The 23,495-nt window shown below is 40.8% G+C and overlaps 12 protein-coding genes across 12 annotated transcripts; 6 read left to right on the plus strand and 6 right to left on the minus strand. All coding sequences in view use genetic code 12, as the record gives it.

Moving 5' to 3' along the window:
• Nucleotides 1-18: 18 nt before the first annotated feature.
• KGF57_002588 (uncharacterized protein) lies at nt 19-936 on the minus strand (the record flags this gene model as incomplete). The annotated part of the gene is made up of 1 exon (XM_051751918.1): nt 19-936. The coding sequence occupies one exon, from the start codon at nt 934-936 to the stop codon at nt 19-21; it is 918 nt and encodes a 305-aa protein (XP_051608824.1).
• Nucleotides 937-1,454: 518 nt separating this feature from the next.
• KGF57_002589 (thiamine transporter) lies at nt 1,455-2,363 on the plus strand (the record flags this gene model as incomplete). The annotated part of the gene is made up of 1 exon (XM_051751919.1): nt 1,455-2,363. One exon carries the CDS (start codon nt 1,455-1,457, stop codon nt 2,361-2,363), a length of 909 nt encoding a protein of 302 aa, XP_051608825.1.
• A 4-nt stretch (nt 2,364-2,367) lies between these two features.
• KGF57_002590 (uncharacterized protein) lies at nt 2,368-3,435 on the minus strand (the record flags this gene model as incomplete). Its single annotated transcript, XM_051751920.1, has 1 exon — nt 2,368-3,435. The coding sequence occupies one exon, from the start codon at nt 3,433-3,435 to the stop codon at nt 2,368-2,370; it is 1,068 nt and encodes a 355-aa protein (XP_051608826.1).
• Nucleotides 3,436-4,488: 1,053 nt separating this feature from the next.
• On the plus strand, nt 4,489-5,754 carry NSA1 (ribosome biosynthesis protein; the record flags this gene model as incomplete). Its single annotated transcript, XM_051751921.1, has 1 exon — nt 4,489-5,754. One exon carries the CDS (start codon nt 4,489-4,491, stop codon nt 5,752-5,754), a length of 1,266 nt encoding a protein of 421 aa, XP_051608827.1.
• A 2-nt stretch (nt 5,755-5,756) lies between these two features.
• Nucleotides 5,757-6,769, minus strand: SEH1 (Seh1p; the record flags this gene model as incomplete). Its single annotated transcript, XM_051751922.1, has 2 exons — nt 5,757-5,764; nt 5,821-6,769. The coding sequence occupies 2 exons, from the start codon at nt 6,767-6,769 to the stop codon at nt 5,757-5,759; spliced, it is 957 nt and encodes a 318-aa protein (XP_051608828.1).
• Nucleotides 6,770-6,893: 124 nt separating this feature from the next.
• ALG7 (UDP-N-acetylglucosamine--dolichyl-phosphate N-acetylglucosaminephosphotransferase) lies at nt 6,894-8,378 on the plus strand (the record flags this gene model as incomplete). The annotated part of the gene is made up of 1 exon (XM_051751923.1): nt 6,894-8,378. The coding sequence occupies one exon, from the start codon at nt 6,894-6,896 to the stop codon at nt 8,376-8,378; it is 1,485 nt and encodes a 494-aa protein (XP_051608829.1).
• A 203-nt stretch (nt 8,379-8,581) lies between these two features.
• On the plus strand, nt 8,582-10,540 carry VRP1 (Vrp1p; the record flags this gene model as incomplete). The annotated part of the gene is made up of 1 exon (XM_051751924.1): nt 8,582-10,540. One exon carries the CDS (start codon nt 8,582-8,584, stop codon nt 10,538-10,540), a length of 1,959 nt encoding a protein of 652 aa, XP_051608830.1.
• Nucleotides 10,541-10,590: 50 nt separating this feature from the next.
• Nucleotides 10,591-11,640, minus strand: KGF57_002595 (diphthamide synthase; the record flags this gene model as incomplete). The annotated part of the gene is made up of 1 exon (XM_051751925.1): nt 10,591-11,640. The coding sequence occupies one exon, from the start codon at nt 11,638-11,640 to the stop codon at nt 10,591-10,593; it is 1,050 nt and encodes a 349-aa protein (XP_051608831.1).
• A 621-nt stretch (nt 11,641-12,261) lies between these two features.
• GDH2 (glutamate dehydrogenase (NAD(+))) lies at nt 12,262-15,429 on the minus strand (the record flags this gene model as incomplete). Its single annotated transcript, XM_051751926.1, has 1 exon — nt 12,262-15,429. The coding sequence occupies one exon, from the start codon at nt 15,427-15,429 to the stop codon at nt 12,262-12,264; it is 3,168 nt and encodes a 1,055-aa protein (XP_051608832.1).
• A 2,297-nt stretch (nt 15,430-17,726) lies between these two features.
• Nucleotides 17,727-20,807, minus strand: KGF57_002597 (uncharacterized protein; the record flags this gene model as incomplete). Its single annotated transcript, XM_051751927.1, has 1 exon — nt 17,727-20,807. The coding sequence occupies one exon, from the start codon at nt 20,805-20,807 to the stop codon at nt 17,727-17,729; it is 3,081 nt and encodes a 1,026-aa protein (XP_051608833.1).
• Nucleotides 20,808-21,081: 274 nt separating this feature from the next.
• KGF57_002598 (uncharacterized protein) lies at nt 21,082-21,996 on the plus strand (the record flags this gene model as incomplete). Its single annotated transcript, XM_051751930.1, has 1 exon — nt 21,082-21,996. One exon carries the CDS (start codon nt 21,082-21,084, stop codon nt 21,994-21,996), a length of 915 nt encoding a protein of 304 aa, XP_051608834.1.
• Nucleotides 21,997-22,318: 322 nt separating this feature from the next.
• KGF57_002599 (uncharacterized protein) lies at nt 22,319-23,077 on the plus strand (the record flags this gene model as incomplete). The annotated part of the gene is made up of 1 exon (XM_051751931.1): nt 22,319-23,077. The coding sequence occupies one exon, from the start codon at nt 22,319-22,321 to the stop codon at nt 23,075-23,077; it is 759 nt and encodes a 252-aa protein (XP_051608835.1).
• Nucleotides 23,078-23,495: the final 418 nt, after the last annotated feature.

Below are 23,495 nucleotides of genomic sequence, written 5' to 3' on the forward strand. Positions count from 1 at the left end.
ACATTAATCGAGGTTTTTCTAGTCTGTCACATTGAGCTTAGTCAAATCCTCCAGACGATTCAAATGAGACACGCGTAGGACCTTGATATCAGCCACTGGGTGGATTTTGCAACTATCCAACCTCTTGGTGATCAACTCCACAATACGATATATATCTTCTTGGTCCATTTGGCTCTCATCACAAGTGTCCCGTACCACCTGGACAATCTTGGTAAATGAAATCGTTACCGGTTTTAGTGAGCCAGATTCTGAGATTGTGCCTGAATCGAGATACAACTGATGGATAACATTGTAAATTCGATCCATTCTGGCTGCTAAATATAGGACATGTTTCTCTTCCTTTGACATTGTGTTCTTTGCCTTATTCAATTCCTCCTTCTTTTTAATTCTTTCGAGTAAAGACAACCCTTGATGCTTTTCACTTTCTTGGCTGGCATTCTTTTCTTTGAATGTGAATTTTGATCTCGAATTTTTCAATTCTGAAAAGTTGGCCCGCTGTTTCGTGGGTGACAACGATAAAGATGACGAGTAAGACTTGGTGACTTTCTTTGGTGATGTATTTCGTATCCAAACATCACATAGATTGAGTGATGGTGATGATGTGACTCCCTGATGGGATGAGATCCATTCATTCAACAAAGTCGTAAATTCGGCAACTCGATTGCACCTCTTCTTTGAACCCGGGAACGACATTTGCGTCCCATGTTCGTTCCGGTATATCTTGTACATTGGTGCAAATGCCAATATATTCTCCAAATCTTCTATCAGTATCTTCCACTGAGCCAATTGGGAAGCTTGTTCAAGAATTTTGTGTACTGGCGGATGAGCCACATGATGGATGTAATGTAGCGCTAGTGTACTATCAATGTATTTTACATTTGCAACTAGACGATTGAACACATGTTTCAGTATCTGGTCGTGATTTGCAATGTTCATGGTTAATGAAAGACCTACTCTTTATGCTTTTTCTCAAATGCAGAAGACGCGTTTCCTTTTTTTTTTTTTTTTATTCTTACGGCGACCCACTTAGGACTGGAGTTTGCCTATGGCATGTGTAGGGACATACTTGCAAATGTGTGTTCACATCTCAGGTGCAAGCTATGTATACCATAACACCACTTCCTCAACAAGTACGCTGTTTCCCTCCACCTTGAACTATCCCTTGTGTATGTACAGCGAAGTATATCTCGTTAAAAGACAATGACAAACACTACCTCGTAGAACTCAGAATACTATCACAGTATGCATATTCCACTCCCATTGGTCTTTCTCTTCCGTCTATGTTCCCCCCTCTACGGCCTCTCTTCTTGCACGGTGCACCATTTCTGCGTCTCATCTATTACACTAGATCTTGTTACATCTCCGAGAGGCACACATAGAAAAAAAAAAAAAAAAATACCAACTCATTGCATCTCAAACCAAATCACAATTTAAAGGCAAAGTACACTTGATGAATGGGTGGTGAACAGCGAGAGGACCACTTGAAGAAAGGTTCAAATGTCTCACCGTATGAAGCATTATTTGCCGGCTCAGTTGCGGGTGGTATATCAAGAGCAATCACTGCTCCGCTAGACACCATCAAAATACGACTTCAATTGGAAACACACAGTTTTCTGCAACGACAATCTATCGCCACCATAGTCAGGTCCTTACTCAAGAATGAAGGTGTTGTTGCTTTGTGGAAGGGTAACGTACCAGCCGAAATCATGTATATATTATATGGAGGTGTTCAATTTGCATCGTACTCTACCTTGAGTACAAACCTTGCGCAGCTTGAGCAACATTATCGATTCAGTCTATCACCTGCTATGCACTCATTGGTTGTAGGTTCTGGAGCTGGACTAGCAAGTACACTAGCAACTTATCCGTTTGACTTGCTCCGCACAAGGTTGGTGGCGAACAAGAACAGAAACTTGGTTTCCATGACTGGTACCATCAAGCATATTCTTAAAACAGAAGGAGTGAGCGGAATGTTTGCTGGGATAAAACCTGCTAGTATTTCAGTAGCATCCACAACTGGACTCATGTTCTGGTCATATGAATTGGCAAGATCATTTTCGCAAGAGTATAACAATATCCCATTTATTGAAGGGATATGTGGCTTCATTGCTGGAGTCACGTCGAAAGGTATCACCTTCCCACTAGACACATTAAGAAAGAGATGTCAGGTGTATGCTGTTGTGCACGGATCCAAACCAATTGGGGCCTTGCGTCTTTTTATTGGCATCATAAAACAAGAGGGAATATTTGGTCTATACAAAGGGTATGGAGTCAGCATATTGAAAACGGCACCAACAAGTGCGTTGTCATTATGGATCTATGAGTACACTATTTCTTTTGTGAAGTCTCGTACATTTGCCTGAATATTCAAACTTTAAATAGATAGTCATTTTCACCATCATCATCTGAAGCACCGCCTGGGACCTTGACAAAATCTGTATCTTCCTCCTCTTCATCTTCATCATCATCATCATCATTATCGTACTCAACGTCACTTCCTTCCTCAAACTGGACACCGTAATACTTTGCCAACAGTGCAGGCAGAATGTACTCCCTGTCGTCATCATCTGTATCATACCGAAGTTGATGCTCAATTTCAGACGTGTTACTGGTCGAATTAACGTCGTTTGAATGCGCGTATAAGGACTGTGAGTTAGTTACAACATTTTGTAATCTTGATGGCTTTCGCGAAACCTCACGCATGTCTGAAATTGGCGCAAGATTGTTCAGGATGAATTTTCGAACTGATGGTTTCGGCGTGATTTTTTGAACTGGTTGTTGTCCCTGTCTCAACTGTTCACGAATATATTTGGGTAATTGTTCATTAACAAGTGAAGTACGTCTGGTTTTCATTCCTAGCCCGGTTTCGGAGTTGACTTTGTCGCTGAGCGTGCTCTCCAATACCGGCTTTGACATGGTTGTGACATTTAGATTAGTTACACTTGCAGCTGCGGTTGTGAATAATTGACCTTCCGTTGTCGTGGTGTACAAATTCGGTCTTCGTTGCATTAGTTCTAGTGATAGTCGTCTCTGATTTTTGGTCAATTTGGGCATATCGCGTGCTTTCGAACTTGGCTCAATTTCTGGAACAGGGTTTTTTTGGATACCTTCACTGGTGGATGTTGCATCAGCTACTTCTTTAAACGGCAAAATTCCAATGGAATCCATCATTTGCGATACGTTGGAATATAATGGCGTATCCAGTTTACCCCACCGTGCAACAAAGTTCGAAAGTTGCAAGTCTTGATCCATAACCATGCGGTCAAAAAATTCGTCTATGGTCAATTTCAACGTCTCGACATCATTATACTTGGTTATTTTAGTTACGTGTTTCCAGTCGATGTTGGCGTAGAAGCTAGAAATATCTGTTAACTGGCCAACATAAGTTTCCATGTACTTCTCCAATAAGACTTGCTCATCCGGGGTCAGGTCCATACCTGCGACGTTAAAGAGGTTTTTGTAGTTTCAAGTTGTTAGTTTGAAGATATCAACTGGTCATGAAAAATGGGAAATCTGTGGGCTATGCATATATTTATCACTTCATAAAATAAACGGAGGCAACTTTTCGAAGTAACTTTTGTTTTATCTTATCGGTGCGCACGTCAAATCCTTTTGACATATGAAAAAAAAAAAAACAACGGAAAGTCAATTATTGAGATTTGTAGGCAATGGGGAGTCTACAGTGGATGAATGCAACGTTCTGCATCGTATAAGCTTACCTATAACAATCGTTCAAAGAACAAAAAAGAAAAAAAAAAATTAGGGAAAAAAAAAGTATGGTCCCTAGCAGGATCGAACTGCTGATCTTGGCGTTATTAGCACCACGCCTTAACCAACTGGGCCAAGGGACCTGTTTCTGCGCAAAAGCTCTTGAATGTTTGTCCAGTAGAATATTTTGAAGTCACGTTTCTAAAACTTTCAACTACTGTCTTGCGCTAACTTTTGGTTGTTTCGATAGTGTAAACGTTTCCCGATTATTATCTAGGATTTATATTTAAGGTATCCAACCTAAAAGAAGGCCTAGAATTGAAGACTGTATAGTTTAAATTTAAAGAGTTTCTATTTTTTTTTTGCAGTATTCTAGGTACAAAAAAAAGACTGAAGCATGCACTCATTCAAGTAAAATAATTCACCACCCCTTTCTGTAAAAGCTCAGTAAGCGCGGTCGAGCTCAAAGACAGTCAATGTGGTAAGCAGATAATCAACCCACAACAATGCTAACCTTGTAAACACAAGCATTTGTTTTTTGATGTCTTCCCTTGCCCTATCTGTAAACTCTCTGCCAATGTTGCAGATTAGTGCAAGACATAATAATACTACTAGCTTGACTTTGTTCTCCAGAAGCAGGGACCCAACCTCAATCAGCTGACGGCAGTTTCCTTAGCTGCAAAAGCTCCAAAGAGGTAGCGCGGTGCGATTGGGAACATATTTTTCCATCCGAAAAACCATCTCGAAAGCAATCTTTACGTACACTTTTTATACCAGAAGATGAAAATATTGGTGGCAGCAGACGACATTGCGTCGGGAAAGTTAATTGAGTGTAACAGAGGTACAGACACCTCCAAAGAGGACTCTGTTCAACCGAAGTCCATCACGAATTGCTTCACAGTACCAAAGTTCAACTACAGCTCAAGAATAACGCACTTGATCAATTACAACTACCAGTACTTTATTGCTTCTAGAATTGATGGAACTGTGTCAGTTTACGATTATGAGGAGGACACAGAAGCGAGAAAGATCTTGGCAGCGGATGAAAAGGATGAATTGGACTTAAAGGCTAATTTGTTCAAACACTTGCATGATTACAAGGTACCCATCGCTGCCAGGGACAAACCTATTGGGTTGTTCAAGCTCGAAAAATTGGATAGTGTTTTACTACCATACACCTCGGGCAAGGTATTTTTGATATATATTGGTGATTTCAAATTTGAGCCATTGGAGATAAACTTACCAGTGGAAAGTCCGATTGAAGCTTTTGCAGTGAGTCCTGATTTTGAGAACATTGCTGCTTACGGGGGTAAAGAAGTTGACTTGAAAGTAGTAGAGCTTCACGACGAAAAGTTAAATAGCTCTATCTTCAAGAAGGATTACAAGAACCTTTTCAATCCAAAAGTTGTGTTTGCAGCCAAGAATGTCAAGAACGACCACTTAGACTTGAGGGTTCCTATTTGGATCACTAATATATTATTTTTTCAGAATGAGTCGAAGGAGAGTTTTAAGCTTTTAACTTCGACACATTATGGCCACTTAAGGGTGTATGACTCTACACATGGAAGAAAGCCATTGAAAAACTATCAAGTTTCTCAGGATCCAATCTTAACTTTAACTTTTGCAGACGAAGAGCAGAAAGATGTGATAGTTACTGGCCCCAATAGCTTGATTGCTAAATATTCCTTGACACAAGTTGACGAGAAAGCCTTTAAAACAAACTCGGCATCTGCAGGAGAAATCGTCAAAGCGGTGCCTAAATCTTTAGGTAAATACACTGGTGGGAATACAGGAGCAACTTATGCAGTCGAGGTTGTGGAGAACATTGCCGCATTTGCAGGACTAGACAGGTATCTCCGAGTCTTTGATGTCTCAACTCGAGAATTGTTAGCCAAAGTCTATCTTGGTGTGGAAGTAAGCTCATTAGTCATATTAGATGACGAGGATGAAGAAGAAGAGGAAGTTAAACGAAAGAGAGAAGCTGAAGAAGAGGAAGATGAACAATTGTGGAACCAACTTGACAAGAAACAAAAAACTTCTACTTAGAATTACTTATCTCATTTTCTATACATCTACTGTCCGACCTGTTACTGGTGTTGATGACACTCATACACTTCCACTCACTTAAGTAGTTGCATTTCCATAGCCTCAATTTCCCATCATCACCAGCAGATGACAATATAGTCCCTGTCGTGTTCCAATTAACTCTCCACACTTCACATTGGTGATCGTTCATTTTTGCTAGAACCTCGATTTCAAAGTCTCCCGCGGGAGTTTCTGTAGCCTTGAAAATGCGTACGTAACCATCTTTACAACCTGTAGCAATCAAATGGTAACTTCTTCCCATGGAGGGAGCCCAACTCACCGATCTTATTAGTCCATTGTGTTCTGGCAAGTCACACATCTTGACATAATTTTCGTGCCCGCCATCTTCTCCAGCATCGGTATCTCTTGGTACGCTTGTATATACGAAGCCTTGATCTAATGCAACAACAATGAACTTTTCAGTCCTTGTAAATTTCGATGGACACCACTCAATAGAGAAGCTACTCTGCAAGCTTTTCGCAGGTAGCAGCTGACTGAGTATCGGTATTTCCGTTGTAAGTGCCCAATCAGTCAAGTCATTGGGCTCCAAGGATTCGTAGATGCGGAAAATTCCATCACTTCCTATACATCCCAACTTCAAGCCCAAATGATTTGGAGCAAACTTAACATCATAAATCGGACCATACGACTCAATTGCAAGAGTAGCCAACCTCATCCATCTTCGACCGGAACCATGCAACTCCATGGGCTGCTCCTCCCATATTTTCACTGTTCTATCAAACGAGCAGGATGCCAATATTTTAGAGCTCGAAAACTCCGGATGGGCCCAAGACACTCTCAAAACCAGTGAATCGTGAGCTTTCCACAGATCATTCAAGATCCACGACGTAGTTGATGCATCAAAATCAAACACTTTTATATGCTGGTCTGACGATGCTGTAGCTATATGTTTGCCATAAAAGTCATACTTGATATCGTGGATTAGCTCTTCATGCCCTGTGACGAATGGCTGCATCTATAAATCTTTGGTGGAGAGGTAGAGTTCTAACTTTTTCTTTGTTGAAGGAAGCGCATTTGTTTTATTTACACGTTTTTTCAATTCTGTTCTCGAGGTTACCGTCTTTCTCCGCAACACTTCAATGATGTCACGGGTACTCAAATTGTCACTCCTGGTGGGTGCTATTATGGCTATAGCACCTAATAACCCAGTACGGACCGTGGTAGCGTTCTCTGTAATTGGTTATTTGATAACGTATCTGGTGATACCGAGAGTAGGTCCAAGTTTTGTCAAAATAGGACTCAAGGGAAGAGACTTGTCAAAACGTCCACCAAACCCTGAGCTACCGGAAACAATGGGGTTGGTTGCGGCAACCACGTATTTGTTTCTAATGTTTGGATTGATCCCTTTCATATTCTTCAAATACCTCGTGTCGTTTGGATCTTTAGCCAACGATGAAGTCATGTCAGAGAACTACAAAACGCAATATCAGTCTATAAAAGACAACAAGTTGTTTCCCCATAACAAGCTAGCAGAATATTTGAGCGGCATTTTGTGCTTGCAAAGTACAACTTTGTTGGGATTATTGGACGATTTATTTGACATTCGCTGGAGGCACAAGTTCTTTTTACCCGCTGTTGCATCCTTGCCATTATTGATAGTATACTATGTCGACTTCAGTGTGACCTCAATTGTGATTCCCAGCTTTGTTACAGATTTCCCCAGTGGTCTGTACTTACTCAGTGTTGTAAACAGCTTTGTTAAATTTTCAAATCACTTGGTCACCAGCATCACAGGATTGTCATTCCGAACACTACAAACTGATTACGTTGTACCAGATCAAATCCCCAAGTTGATAGATTTGGGGATATTTTACTACGTATACATGTCTGCAGTATCAATCTTTTCTCCAAACTCCATCAACATCTTGGCTGGGGTCAACGGTTTAGAGGTGGGCCAGTCTGTTGTTCTTGCTTTGATATTCTTGGTTAATGATTTCTGTTATCTACTTTCTAATAACATCTCACAAGCTGCACATGACTCGCACTTGTTTTCAGTCATTTTCGTTGTTCCATTTCTTGGAGTTTCGTTGGCATTATTACAATACAATTGGTTTCCTGCTCGTGTGTTTGTTGGAGACACATATTGCTACTTCAGCGGTATGGTTTTTGCAATTGTAGGAATTTTAGGACACTTTTCAAAAACGTTGATGCTATTTTTGATACCGCAGGTGATAAATTTCATGTACTCAGTGCCGCAATTGTTCCACATCATCCCATGCCCGAGACACCGGTTGCCAAGATTCAATGCAGAGGATGGGCTCATGTACCCCAGCTTTGGCAACTTAGAAAAGCCAACTTGGTTGAGTACTTCAATATTGTCGATTTTGGACGCCTTCAAATTTATTAAGCTAGAAAAAGATCCTAAACTGGGAAAGATAAAACGCTTTTCCAATATGACAATCATCAATTTGTGTTTAGTTTGGTTTGGTCCAATGAGAGAGGACAAGTTATGCTTGCTTCTTTTGGCTATTCAATTCATTGTCGGTCTTTGCATGATTGTATTTCGACACACAGTGGGTCCATGGTTATTCGGTTACGATAATTTGTCGTGGGGAGTAAAATAAGAAATCAATACAGTTATAGACTCTACCTACAATGTAGATAGTATCTCCTCATATTCGATTGCGATGTGCTCTAACTACTTTTCGCAATTACTCTTTGAACAATACCACAAAAGTGTTCTAAAAGGCAACAAAGAAAAAAAAAAAAAAGGTGTTGAGCACTTACGTCAGTTCTCTTCGAATAACTCGAATATACTCAGCAGAACATGGCAGGACCACCACCACCACCACCACCACCACCGCTACCACCGGGAGGTGCACCGAATTTAAGTGCACCAACCCCGGGGCCACCTCCTGCTGCAACAATGTCGCCTGGAAGAGATGCATTACTTGGTGACATCAGAAAGGGAGCAAAGTTAAAGAAAGCAGTTACAATTGATAAATCAAAACCATTAATTGATGGCAACCTGTCCGTGTCTACAGGTGCACCGACACAGAAATTTCTGGGAGGTGGGAACTCAGCGGCATCCGGATCTGCTCCGCCCATTCCCACTGGAGCCCCTCAATTGGGGGATATATTCGCAGGGGGAATGCCAAAATTAAAGCATGTAGATAATAGAGCAGGGATCACCCCCCCATCGGCACCAAAGATTCCAGGAAGAACTCCAGCACCACCAACAACAAGACCCTCAAGTCTGGCAGCATCAGGAACAGTTGCGCCTTCATCACCAGCTCCTCCAATTCCTACAGGCGTACCACCAGCTCCCAAAGTACCTCCAACGCGGCCAAAGAAACCCAACCATGTGAAGAACAGCTCAATAAGTTCAGTGAATTCAATAGAATCTGCCAGCAACCCCCCACCACTACCTGCTGGCCCTCCACCGCTTCCCACCACTGCCCCACCAATTCCCACCACCTCTAAACCTGCCAGGAAGAATTTAGCATCCAGTACAGCTCCACCGGTACCTACACCACCACCACCACCACCAGCTACCTTTGCACCGTCTCCACCACCACCCCCATCTTCCAATGGTGCTGCCCCTTCTGCACCTCCATTACCATCTGGTGGACTTCCATTCTTGAGTGAAATAAATGCAAAGAGGGACGAGAAGAATGTGATTGACGCGACACCGTCCACAAATGCGCCACCAAAGATACCAGCTGTTTCAAGTGTACCTCCTCCATTACCACAAAGCTCAGCACCGAAGGCTCCTCCATTACCCCAAAGCTCAGCACCGAAGGCTCCTCCATTACCACAAAGCTCAGCACCGAAGGCTCCACCGGCTCCAACGAGTGTGCCATCACCGCCACCGCCACCGCCACCGTCAGCACCGCCGCTGTCTTTTGCACCAAAGACTCCCTCTTCAAAGCCTTCAGCAAAACCTACTGCTCCATCGACTTCAGCAGCACCTGCCTCTGGAGGAGCTTTACCATTCTTGGCACAAATAAATGCAAAAAGAGATGATTCATTTGTGGTGGATGGAAGTGGGAACTCATACAGCACAAAAACAGAGGATTTTACAAACTCCATTGAAGCTCCTAAAAAATCTACGCCTGCTGCTCCCCCCGTACCAAACTCTGCCGTTCCGCCCATACCTGGAATGTTACCGCCAGAGAGAAAGCAACCACAAGCGCAGCCCCAATCCGTACAACCAGCGCCACCAAGACCAACCGCGATTCCACCAACACCGAAAACTCTGTCTGTACAGCATAAAGTAAAACCACTAGTCCCACCTGCTTCCGAGGATTTGCCCTCACATACTGGTATCAAAAACCAAGAGCTGCAGCCTTCTCCAGCACAGGCTCCTCCATTACCAACAGGAGGACCACCTCAGCTGCCACCACCTCCACCCTTGACATCAGCGCCTTCGATTTCAAAGCAGAAGAAGACTGCACCACCACCACCACCACCGTCAGGAACTGCGCCATCACCATCTTCGACAATTTCCAGAGCCAGGACGTCGTCATCACAACAAAATGCCAATGATCTTGATTCAAAACAACATGCTGGGTCATCTTTGCGAAAAATATCAGCTCTGGCTTACACTATAAATGGACATAGCAGCAGTACGTCGTCGGGACAAAAAGTGGTTATTGACGACAAGAGGTTCAAATTTGTCAATGCTAATGCATTGCCAAATCCTAGAAGATTTGAAGGAGCCAAGAAGTTTTATCCTAGTGGAAGAGGATCTTCAATCCCATTGAACTTGAGTTTGTACGATTAAGTACGCTAAAATCATTCAAACAGTACAATCATTATGTAGTTCTTGCGCTTCTATTTATCTTCTACTTCATCGGGGCTCCATACTTGAACAGCTTTATCATAAAAGGAGCAAGTTGCGACAAATTTCCCATCAAACGACCAATCACCACCATAACACATACTTGCATGATCTTTCTTAAAGTATCTATCAACAGAAAAATCGTCACCTCTAGTATTTACAATTCTTGCACCATCGTACATACAACAACTCAATAATCTCTCATCCTTTTCAAGCGGGCTTGGAATCAATCGCCAAACACCACCGCCGAGATTTTCTTCATGTAATTTTCTCGGTATGTAACCCTCCAACAAGCTTGGATTCGACTTGTCAATGCATCGTAGATCCCAAACCCGTAGATTATCGTCATAGGAACCAGTCCAAAGTAAGTTCCCATTAGAGGCATTCCATTTGGATGATGGAGACAAAATGCTCACGACACCAGCATCATGGCCACGTGATAAGGTCCATATTGGTTGCGATGTGCGTAGATCGTGAGCAACCAATTGAGAGTCATCGCCCCCTGTATATGCAACATGATTTAGTTGACCCAATTCTCCAAATGAACCGGTCCAGCATTCCAAGCTATGCTGTCCTTCAAGAGGAGTAATGGCCTGTGATACCAAGTCGGCAATCACCAGTGACCCACTGGTTAGCGTAAGAAGTACTTTGTTTGGGTCATTGGGGTTATAAAAGATCGAAGTGATGCAATTTGTTTCATCTTCATCTATAACGATACCTTTGACTTTGGTTAAATCTTCAACGTTTGGACCTACTCTCCATACCGTAATTTGTCCATTAGAGTGAGCAGATATCAACTGTGACGCGTCTTGGGGATTGAACTTCATGTCAAGTATAGCTGCTTTTGTGGGGATCGACGTTACTAGTGACAACTCTGCACCTTTGTACGTATACACATCTAATGATCCATGTTTGATCCCAGTATCTTCTTCCAATTTGTATGTACCAATGTATATCCTGCTCGTATCATTTGGATGAATTCGTAAACAACAGGGTGGAAGATTTGTTGTTGTTTTCGCTAGTCTGGCACTGGTTGCAACCATTTCGGGCAAAGAATTGAGATGAACTCAGAATCACATTTTTCTTTTTTTTTTTCCATTTTCTTTTCCACACTGAACCTTTAGCAGAAGCGAGTAACCCTTTGTAAACCATACAACTGAGAGCACCATGGGGTTATACCAGAAATGGATGGGCTTGCCAGTGAAAGCTCGCTACTACGTTGGGATTTCCACGGTCATAATGGCGTTGATAGGTGACTATGTTACGACGAGAATCAACGACGAAGTTAAAGCTCGTGATTCAATTATTGCTCAAATGGAATATGAACAGAAAAAGGACTGAAGAGATGCGGTTGCGGACAACATGCTGCTGCTGGGATGGTGAAAGAAAGGAATGACCTTACGGGAAGTGATATGTGCGTCTGGATATTGGGATATGTACTACTCGCAGTGGAGATAAGACATACTTATACCCCTGGAAAATGCTATTTCACGAGTAAGGGAAGCTGTGGTGTCGCAATAAAGCTATTCTACATTGGCTAATCGCTTTCAAAATATAGGTTACTTTTTCCTATTAAATGGGGATAACATCTGATCAATAATATACATCTTCACCAGTTGTCCTTCTTCTTCTCAAACACGCACATACACAGACCCTCTCTCAAATCAGTACTTCAACAAACCCTTTTGTACAAAACTCTTTCTGATATTACTAATGAATTCCAAGAATTTGGCTGGGTTCGAATCAATGCCTCTCGAATACACAAAATGCGATGCCAAATACGTTGCAAAAATAGCCTTCAAGTAAGCTTGTGGAACTCTAGCAAGAACATTTTCGATTCCAACTGTAGACAAAAGCAATTGTGGCAATGAGTCCAACAAGACAGCATTTCTGAAATCAACGTCATCGTCCCAAAGTTCCTTTGAATTGGCCAATTCATCACCCAACTTGTTGATTGCAAGGGATAATTTATCCGACAATATGGTGAATGGTGTACCAGTTTCTGCCTTCAACTTCCACAATGCTTCAAACTCAGCATTGGCATTAGCAACAATCTTGTCTTGCACACCCTTGACATATTTTTGGTAAAATTGAGGTTTGGCTCCAGTTTGTTTATCAACACACATATTCTCCAAGAATCCTTTATCATCAAAGGCCAATGCTGCCAAAACTTCCAAGGACGAAGAAGTGACACCACCCTTGTTTGTAGATGCATCTTTGAAAATAATTGTACCAGCTTTCTCCAAAACCAATTTCGCAGATTGGGTAATAAACAAGTTGGCACCTTCAACAAAGTATGGAATGATTGATTTACCAGTCTTTTCGTCAATCAATTCATGAACATTATTGGTGTCAATAGCAGCTGGTCTACCACCGCATGGAACGAAAAGATCTACCCCATTGGTTCCAAATTGCTCCTTCAATTTCAAATGGAAAGTATTTCTAAATGCAACCCCACTGGTGACAACTTGTCCGCTAGGTAAAGTCACATCAAAATCATCAACAAGGACTATGTAACCTTGAGGTGACAATTTGGAACGATCATAATGTTCAATAGTCTTTCTTGCCTTGGCCAAACGAACCAACTCCTCCTTGTCTAACCCATTTGGATCTGCAATGACACCTGAACCATCAACTATACCGACATAAATTTCTCTTCTTGACAACAAAATTTCATTAGATCCTAAATCACCATCTGGGCCACCGGTTTGAAACTTACGGATCTTGGAATCATCAATGTTCAACTTCTCGTAAATCTTGTTGACATAAGCACGAACAGATAACGTGGTCATACCATATTCGTCATGAGGAATACCACCAATTGCCTCCGACTTACCGGTCAAGAAAGACTTCCACCATGGTGCTCCCCTCTCTCTTGCATGCAAAGTAGCCCAATCAACATACCCAGCAGTTCCTTCATCGGGCCCCAAGAACAAAATTTCGGGCTTATTGTACAAGTCAACATAACTATCTTTAACCCCAGGAATATGTTGTTTCAAAAGCAAATCAATCAATGCATCAATATACTTTTCAAAGCTTGCTTGAGCACGATCTTGCGCTGAACCGGAATCCAACAAAATAACACCCTTGGACCCACCTTCAGGGATATCCTTATTCTTACGTTGTTGCGTGTTTGCCAAATTGTAGTTTTCATCAAAAAGATTTCTAGCATTGACATTGTAGGCATCCAAGTTTCTTGATCTCACAATTCTGATACCACCCCTGGCAATATCTCTAAATCTAATGTGGAAACCTCTGAAATCAGAACCAACAACGAAAAACATACCATATGGACGATCAGGGTATTCTGTTTCTGGCAAAAATGCTGGATTCAATCTAAAGGATAGAGCCACTTTGGTTGAGGTGTAAAAATTGGTCTTCAAAATAGACTTGTTGAATGTGTACAAAGCTCTCAAAACAATAGCATGATGCTCATTTTGTGAGCATTCTCTGCTGAGCAACTGTTCAAACTCTTCCTCAGAACCAACTGGCTGAATTTGCGACAATCTTTGGTAAGACAACGTCTTTTCCATTGAGGACCTGATATAGTGAACATCAGCAAACTGACGATACAATTTACGAACAATATCGCTTCTCACATCAAAGACTTCTTTGATATACTCTTGAGTGTATGTCTCCGACCTCAATCTCTTCTTTAAACTGCTCAACACTTCAGCGTGTTCAGTCGACTTTGAAGGATCCAACAACGAAGACAATTTCTTGTACTCTGGACCTAAACGGTTCAAAAAATGAGTGACAAAAATGACACCTGATTGAGCATAGATGGCTTCTTGCAAAGACAAGTCGCCTTGGATGAATCTGGTGTGGAAAAAGTTGTGAGGAATACAGTACAACAAAGATGCCTCCTTGATCACTTGGTAAATTGACAAGTCAACAGCTGATCTCAGTCTTGAAGTAACATACATTGATGTGATTGTTACGCCATTAGCAAACTGCTCAACATATTTTCTGGTAGTTTGTAACTTGTAGTAATTGGCCAAATCACTCAATGCTGAATTGTATCTTGCAGCTGTGCTTTGTCTATAACCAATGATAACACGGTACTCTTCAGTGTTTTCAATTGGGAAATGTTTGATAATTGGACCGGTGGATTCGACAACTTCCTTTTGAATGCTTTCATATAAAGATTTAGTATTTTGTGAAGCAATCTTCAAGAAAGTTTCATCACCAATCTTGTCCAAATCTAACTCATTAGCAGCAACCTTACCATTCTTGAATTGATTTTTGTAAACAAAAACCAATCTGACAATTTGCTCACCGAGATTCTTGTTTTGAGCATAAATTCCATTCAAAATAGGATCAGTTTGGTAATTTAATGGCGCAGCAAAATATTCAGCACGATAACTCTTGGTTGCAGCATCACTTGGATCGATATACTTATCATCAATCAAGCTTTCAAATGGATTTCTTGCGTAATCCAAAGCATCCACCGTGTCAAAAAATACTGCATGGTCTTCAGCCTCTCTCTTGTATGAAATCAATGGTTGTTCACCTGCATTTGCATAAGCTTGCACTTTACACGAGTACAAGGCGTGAATATGACCAGCAATCTCTTCTGGGGTCAGTCTGGCAAAAAACACATCATCAATTCCCAATGAATCGTAAAACCACTTGGCCTCTGATTCCAACAAAGACTCCGGAATGAAACCAGTGGAGTCAAGTGCGTCCAAAACCTGTTCAAACTGGTCCTTCTTACCACTGAAGGGGGTATCTATATAGCCGTGTTTCAAGCTGGCTGTAGATGAATTGTTGGAAGTGAAGTTTGCTTTGTCAATGTTGAGATTAGCAACACCTTGTTCGAGAGTAGCCATTGTGTAAGAATGATAATGTGTATTGTTTCTTTTGTCTTTCTTTGTTGCAATTCAATGGAATAGGAGAATATGAAGGAATTTGTTCGAGTATTTATAAAGTGGTAGATTTTTTTTGTTGACGTGGGGGAGGGGGGAGAAGAGGGTTAATAAATCAGGCTCTTCTGCTTCTTCTTGTTCTTCTTCTTCTTCTTGGAATGTATGGACCTCCAAAAAAAAAAAAAAAATAACAAAAGCAACAAAGTATGGCGTTTATAAATGTTGTTTGTGTTGTGTGGCATTTCTCATTTGTACAACTTCAATTGGGAAAGGGAGGGGTAGTGTATATAATAATATACGGTGTACCGAATTGTGCATTTCTTTTTATTTTTATTTATTTTTTTCATTTCGGTTTCGACAGTGAGTACTACATTGTGTGTGATAAGCGTATATGTGTGTGAGTGTGTGTGTGTGTGTGAGTGTGTGAGTGATACTGCTATGTCAGGGGAGTTTTGGTGGTTCATACAGTTCATGTAGCTTTGACTAGCTGTCCATGTTGAATCCTAAACCACAGTGGAAATGCCTGTATACTGACAGAGCCATACTGCAGTGTGATGTCTTTAGCTGCTAAATTAGAGACCAACAGAACAAGCCATATGTCAATATGTAAGGTCATGCACAAAGAAAAAAAAAAAACCTTTGAGAAGAAAACGTGCATGTATAAATTTTAAGCTGCTGAGTGATCTTGTTCCTGTTTAGTGGTTGTGTTTGCATAGTCCATCTATCTCGAGCATGAGAGTTTGGTTGAATTGGTCAATTGTGTGTTGTGTGTTGGTTGCAAGAAATTTTTGTCAAAAGCGAAGTGGGTGCGTAGTAGTTTACTCTGTTGTCTCTCGCATTTTGTGTAGCAATATAGTTAATAGTCACAAACAGTGTGTCTGTCTTTGACCAAATTGGGTATCACCAAGCGAGGCGAGAAGAGTCTCAAATTTTCATTTGGCTCTTACATTTCAAAGTTTTTGGTGCCAATCGTTGGAGAGGGTAAACACACAGATGTTTTGTGAGAGATGTCTCCACACCCAAACCCAAAAAGGTTACCACATATTTGAAACTGTGGATACTAATGCCTTTCATTATGAAAATATCACACAAATCGTGGAAGGGGGCATTATTGTAAGGTGGCATGTGCTGGCACACAGACCTATACACATGTACTGCTTACGGATCCCTTACAACTTTAGGATCTGAGAGACCTTCCGATGGGGCTTTTGTATACTGAATAATAACCGCAAGATGGGAATATAGTGAAGGACTCGTTTTTTTTTGTTTTTTTATTTCATGCGCTTCTGCAGTATTACACGTTGATCAACCGATCCCTTTGGCTTCAATTTGGAGCTTAGAAGCAAATTGCTCATTCACACACAGAGTACGAGTGGTAATGTTTCTGTATTTGCATAAACAACGAGTCTTGGCTTTTGCAATGGCGAAGAGGGGTGGAGGAGAAGGCACAAATTTTTTTGAACTCTATCGCCGTATGTCCCCAAAATGTGCCATAGAAAAAATAAAAAGACAAAACAAAAAATAAAAAACAGAAATAAAATCAACTACATCGGAGAATGATCTCCGGTTTTTGCATTTAAGCTGCAAAAGAACTATATTCTCCTATTCCCCCTCAACTTGTCAGAGCTAAAGTTTATGATACAGAGAGTGACAAAGATGACCATCTTTTCCCAGTCGTGCATAATACTCTTGTCGAAGATGAATTTTCGAAAAAAAAAAATGCGGAGCATTTTTTCACTCTCTATGCAATAAAAATTTAAGCGATCAAACTTTTAGATGGCTACACAAAAGCACCATCTCCGAAAATTGTACCGGTGAATGACATACAAAGTCAAAGGTTCAAAATATACAAAGATCATTCCAACTTGCATGACTGAATTCGTACGTCACGTAGACCTCTTTTTATATTTTGAATAGCTCTACAGTAGTCCCTGGTAATTCACTGAACTCTATGAAATTAAATCGTTTACTTTTTTTGACAGGCGGTTTTTTTTTTTCCTCCCCCCCATAGAAGGACACAACCATCCATACTTCAAAATAATGTAAGATTGGGCGCTTGTTTTCACGTTAGTTGCACAAATAATATTTCAAAATACATAACGTGCCAATATTCAGATGCGGCAAATTGCCGCTAAATATGATAAATATTGTTTTTTGCATCCTAAGTAAGTAATGAACAAAGAAAAAAAAAAAAAAAAAAAAAAATCCAATATCATCACGAGTCTAGACTATTGAAGCTGACCTATTTCGCAACCCATTCTTTACATAAATTTTCTTGTTCTCTTCTGCAAACCACCGCGACCTCTCATAAATGGCAAACTGTCGCCTTCACCAGTGGTAATTCCATTGCCAGTTTTACCACCACTACTGTTATTGCTTCCATTTCTAAACATGTGTTGTATGGGTGCCACTGGGCGTGTAGGTACAGTATTGTTACCATGACTGTCTTCATGCCCATACGAGTAATTACCCGAGCTACTAGAACTGTTTTGTCGTACAATGGGAATGGGCACAGTGCCAGCTCCATTCAACGACGAGGTGGCAACACTGTTACGTGTTCGATCCTCTAGTAAAGTTTGATACTTGTAAATCACTGCTTGTAATTCAGAGATTCTTTTTTCAAACGGTGCAGAAAACGAGCTCAAGGTGTCCGAGAGTGATAGCTTGGTCTTTTCCAATTTCGTTTCGTATTGAGTCACCATAGTATTGTAACGTGTCTGCGCAACTCTATTTTCGTGTTCCAATTGTGCAATTTGTTGAATCAATACTTGATGTTCCATCTTGTAATTGTAAATTTGATCCTCCAATGCTTTCTGGGTTGCCAGCAGTTCTTCCTTAGCATCTAGTGATATGTTATAAGCTTGATCTTGAGAAATCGTATTTTCCAGCTCATGCTTTGATAGCTCCATAGCCTTTAGCTTTAGTTTCAACTGTTCAATTTCGTAATCCTTATTTGGAAGTACACTCTGTACCAATTCAGTGCATTCCCTGGCTTTAGTTTCCGCTGAAAGCTGTAGTTCCGATAATTGCGCACAAAGTTTGTCTCGCTCATCCTCTAGCTCCTTGATCTTGGTTGTCAACAAATCATATTGGCGATCAAATTGTCGTTGTTTTTCAGCCCACTCGCTCTTGACATCTTCAATAACTTTGGCAAACTTGCCTTCTTCATCACGTCGCGTAGAGTCTATAGGCAATTCACAATCTTTAAGTGACTCATTTTTCACACTTAAATAATGGTGCTTATTCAAATGTTTCATGTAACTCGAAAGTTCCAATTCATTTTTGAAAAGTAACAACTCCCGTTGATAAAAATCAATTATTGTTCCATTTCCATTCAATTCATTCAAGCTTGAATGAGAAGCAACATTTCCCGAGCTATTCAATGTACTGGTGTCTCCATTTGTTCCCATAGATGCACTAGTGGTGGTTGTAGTGGTACTGTTATCCTTAAAGATATTGGATGCTTCCGAATTTGTCGTAGGCGACGACATTGGACGACCTAGTTTCATTTCCGGCTTTGATTTGTCACTAGTTTCGTCCGCAGTCATTGTAGTGATGGGATCAAGAGAGTTTGTTCTGGACAATGAGTTTCCTTGATTGTACAATCTGTTATGCTTACCTGTGGCGAAAAGTCTTTCATGGTCATGAAGCAAATGCGATACAATTTCGGTACGATATTGTTTGGATGAAGATGGGCTGGTCATGCTGGACCCATCGGAAATTGACTGATCGTGGTCATCAGCAAACTTGAATCTATCCTCATTCTCCTCGTGATTGCTCTCCTCAATAACTAGGTTAGTCGGAACAATAGACATCTTTCTCTGTTGTAGCAACCGAGATCTCAAATGAACTTTGGTGGGATTATTGACTTGAAAATACATTGGACCAGCCGATGATGATGATCTTGATATGGTATCTACACCATTAAAAGGAACCTGGGATTCGCGCAAAGAAGAAGAATCAGCTGTCTCGCCATTCCCGATAAAGACATTCGGGTTCAAGCTGAAGCACGCAACGGCAATATCATCTGGGTTAGCTTCATTAGATATCCAGCTGGCTGGGCTACTCAATTCTGCTTGCAAGTCGATTTTCTTCCAGTACTTCGGATGTACAAGAAATGACCCTAAAAGTTGCTTTGTGATTGAGATGGCATTCTTGAAGGATTTGGTCTCACTAATCTGTTCCAACAGCCATTGTTCAAGTGAGTCGAATGATATGATTGACAGTAAATGGTTGGAAAGATACTCCTTCGGATCACATAGAAAGAAGGCAAAATTGAAATAATACAATCCATATATCAAGGTGCACAAATACTGGTAATTGAGCCGCGTTTCAGCCGTTTCTTCAGAGTATTGGTTCAATGCAACTTCCCAAGAGCCTGAATGTAAATGCAATGGATTTGCGAAACCAATTTTATCCTTTGCTTCAGCCTCATTTGGGAAAGTCCAATCTGTCAATCGTAAATACACCAACAAAATATCCGACAAATATTTCCCCATTTTGGCAGTAGTTTTGGGGATTAGCATGAGTAAATCATTCAACGCGCAATGAACCAAAGTGGGGTCTAAATCGAAAAGAAGACATCGTAGCAAACTTTGAAATAAATCACCTTCAACTATGGCAGACGCATTTTTGAAATCTGCATTTATCAAGTAACCTAGCAGTACAATGACCTCAAAACGATAGTTGGGTTTCTGCATATATTGGTTCAAAAGATTGCAATATTGAGTTGTGTGCTTCATTCCATACTCTAAAAGTAAGTTTGTACAATTGTATCGAATAAATCGTATTCTCTCGTGATAAGCTTGACCCTGTTTTGTGGTCTCTGTGACGTCCAACCTTAGTTTAGTTGCTAACGTATCTTCGTTCAAGTAGATATCTAGTAGGAGCTGCGCTAGTGAGCTGGCACATCTCTCATGCACTTCATTGAGACGATCACATTCAGTTATCGTATAATTGGTCAACACTTTTTCAATAAGCTTTGTAGATTTAGCCGCAAATTTCGAGTCATATCCGGCACTGTCAATTGCTGATTTCAAATAGGTCATAACCCACAAGCTAACTTCCGCTTCACTAAACACATCACAAAGTCTAATCAATACGTCAAGAAATGTGTTTTCCTGTTCCAATTTGCGCGAGGGTTTGATACACCCGTTATAGAGTCGATAAAGCTTTTCGTGTATGTTGTTGCTAGTTTGCTTTATTGTGGTGAGGTTGTTGTGTTTAGCTAAATATTCGTTTATTGTAGTTGAAAGATGATCATCAAGGGGTATTCTTGAGTTTTCCTTCTCTGAGAATGTAGCCTCTAATGCTCGTACTAGGGCCGCTGAAGATCCCAGCATCTTTGAGAACTATGGAACTGGGGTTCACCTTTTTCTTGGTTTCCTTTTCACAAGACGTTGTTATGTAAAAGATGTCCGAATTATTTTGATTGATCGATGACTTAAGGAGGTGTGTTTCTTCTAACCGCCCATAACCATGAGAAAAAAAAAATAAATTTGTATTTTTAACCGAGAGCCCTTACAGAAATAAAAAGGGGCCCAAGGACCCTAAATATTTTTTCACCAATAACAGGAGCCATTACAGCCACCCCCCACCAGCAAAAAGTTCAACAACATGTCGTTTTTGAAAATCATTGAAGAGGTTGACTCTTTCAAGAAAACCGATGCCTTTTATACTCTTTTAGACCATAAGGGAACTGCACCTCTTGGATACATTGATCCAACCATCGTCAAACTACTTCAATCCGAAACTGCATTTATCACCGATCACGACTCCAAAACAATTGCCATTGACTCCAAGTTTGATACTCTCGAAAAGAGGAATGACATGTTGGCGGAAGTTGCCAATCGATGGAGAAAGATTCCCGAGTTGGACGAGAGACTCAACAAAGGTTGGAGAAATGAATTGTACATTGTGTACAATCCTTCCAAAACCGAATATGCACGGATAGAAAGGGCATTTTCAGTGCTTTTGGGGGTAGTAACTTACGGAGTCCATATAAATGGATACGTGCCGCCTGAATTATCATCCAATGGTAAATTAAAACTATACATTCCCAGAAGGTCAAAAACCAAACCGACTTTTCCCGGTATGTTGGACAATACAGTTGCTGGTGGTTTAGGATACCCACATGGTTTAAAAGCTACGGTGATCAAAGAATGCTTTGAAGAAGCGGGGCTTGAAGAGGACTTTGTTTGCAAAAATATTAAAAGCACTGGCGTCGTCACCTACTTTTACTTAACGGACGACGGACGTGCACAGCCTGAGGTGGAGTATACTTATGATATCATCATCAAGGAAGACGAGGCACATTTCATAAATCCTCAAGATGGCGAAGCGGAGGACTTCAAACTTATGACAGTGGATGAAGTGTTGGAGCGATTGGGAAATAGGGAGTTCAAGCCAAATTGTGGGTTGGTCATCATCGATTTCTTGATTAGACATGGGTTTATCACGGCTGAGAATGAACCTGATTATTTGGAGATTGTTTCTAGGTCTCATGTAAAGTTTCCATTCCCCACGAGATAGAGATGTAGAGTTCAATTAAAGTTTTTTGTCAGAATTTGACTGCAAAAAAAAAAAAAGAAAAAAGTTTGGAATCATCCATTGAATGTTTTTGAACTAGATAGGGAGGTGCGTGCAATATGCTTTACAACAAATGCGTTCTTCCAGTAAAAAATAGAAATGGTTTTCTAAAGCTTAATCTCTTTTAAGGGGGGAGGGGGGTCTTAGTAGTTGTGCAAATGCTAATTCAAGGACAATTTGTCTTTGTATAAACTTTCCTTAAATGAAAAATGCGCAACGAAAAACACAACTTCTTCTATGTCTTTACTCGTGGCTCACTTTAACCATGTCACTACCTCACGATGCTATACTTGATATGCTCAATCAAGTCGAGTTGGGCAATTCAAACACAGACGACGAGCTAATCCTAATGATTCGGGATAAGCTACTCGAAGCGAGTGAGGAATCAAATATTGTCTTGTTAGCTCAATTCAGTAAATCCTTATACACGATCAAAAAACCCCAGCTATTATTTCCAGCACTTGAGTTGTATCAGGCAGATAAGCCTGTGTTGTCCAAAATTCCAATTCAAGCTCTGTTGGAGATGTTGGTCGATTACTACAAATACACATTTTTCAACTTGGTGCATATACTCGTGGACCATCCAACGGAGGCAATCAAGGCACAGACCAAGCTTTTTGCTCAGATTTACAAGAAGCTAAATACAGAAGAGAAGCCAAGCGATGAAGAGCTACTTTATGCCCTGATGGCAAATAGTGTCGATGATTTATGCAATGATAGAAAAGCCCCCCCTCAATTTTCAAATGAAATCAAGACACAGGTTAAGAATCAAAACACGTTTGTGGCAATAAGGCACCTTTTCCAAAATTCTGGAATAAACAGAATACCCGTATCGTCGTTCAAAAGTTTGTTTGAAGTTGATGATGTGTCGGCCGTTTTTGAGGGACAAGAATCGCTTCATTATGAGATTGTGGACGACGTTCTAGTCTTGGAAACGAAACGGAGGCAGTTTGCAATAGAAGAAATGGTGGCAACACAGGTGGAGACTGCAAAGTTGACACAAAGGCTCAAGGATACTTCATGAAGATCATGTAAGTTACAATGTTTTATAGTCTTCACCTGATAATCTAGACTGATGTTTTTTTTTATTTTTTTATTAATTTTCACAGCAGCATACTTCAGATTCCTCTTTTCAAAGAAGTGTGATCTCAAACCTTTTTAGACGTCATTGAAGACCACAGACTCGAAAATAAAATTCAGATTCAACCATGAGCCCGTAGCCACGAGTTTATTCTAAAATCCACCATGTTTGTTAGACGTATGATGCGATGTTCCTTGTCACATGATCCTGATCACGTGTTTTTGGAAAGGTATGAAATGCATATTGACCTGTGATCAAGATAGCCAACCCTTACACGACGGCTCATTCATTCATCACGATACAGAAGGTTCGGTTTTTGGTTGTTGTTGTTTCCCTGGACACAAAAAGTGTTACATCATTT

The sequence above is a fragment of the Candida theae genome, assembly GCF_024610275.1.
Source record: "Candida theae strain CBS 12239 chromosome Unknown scaffold4, whole genome shotgun sequence".
Lineage (NCBI taxonomy): Eukaryota > Fungi > Ascomycota > Pichiomycetes > Serinales > Debaryomycetaceae > Lodderomyces > Lodderomyces theae.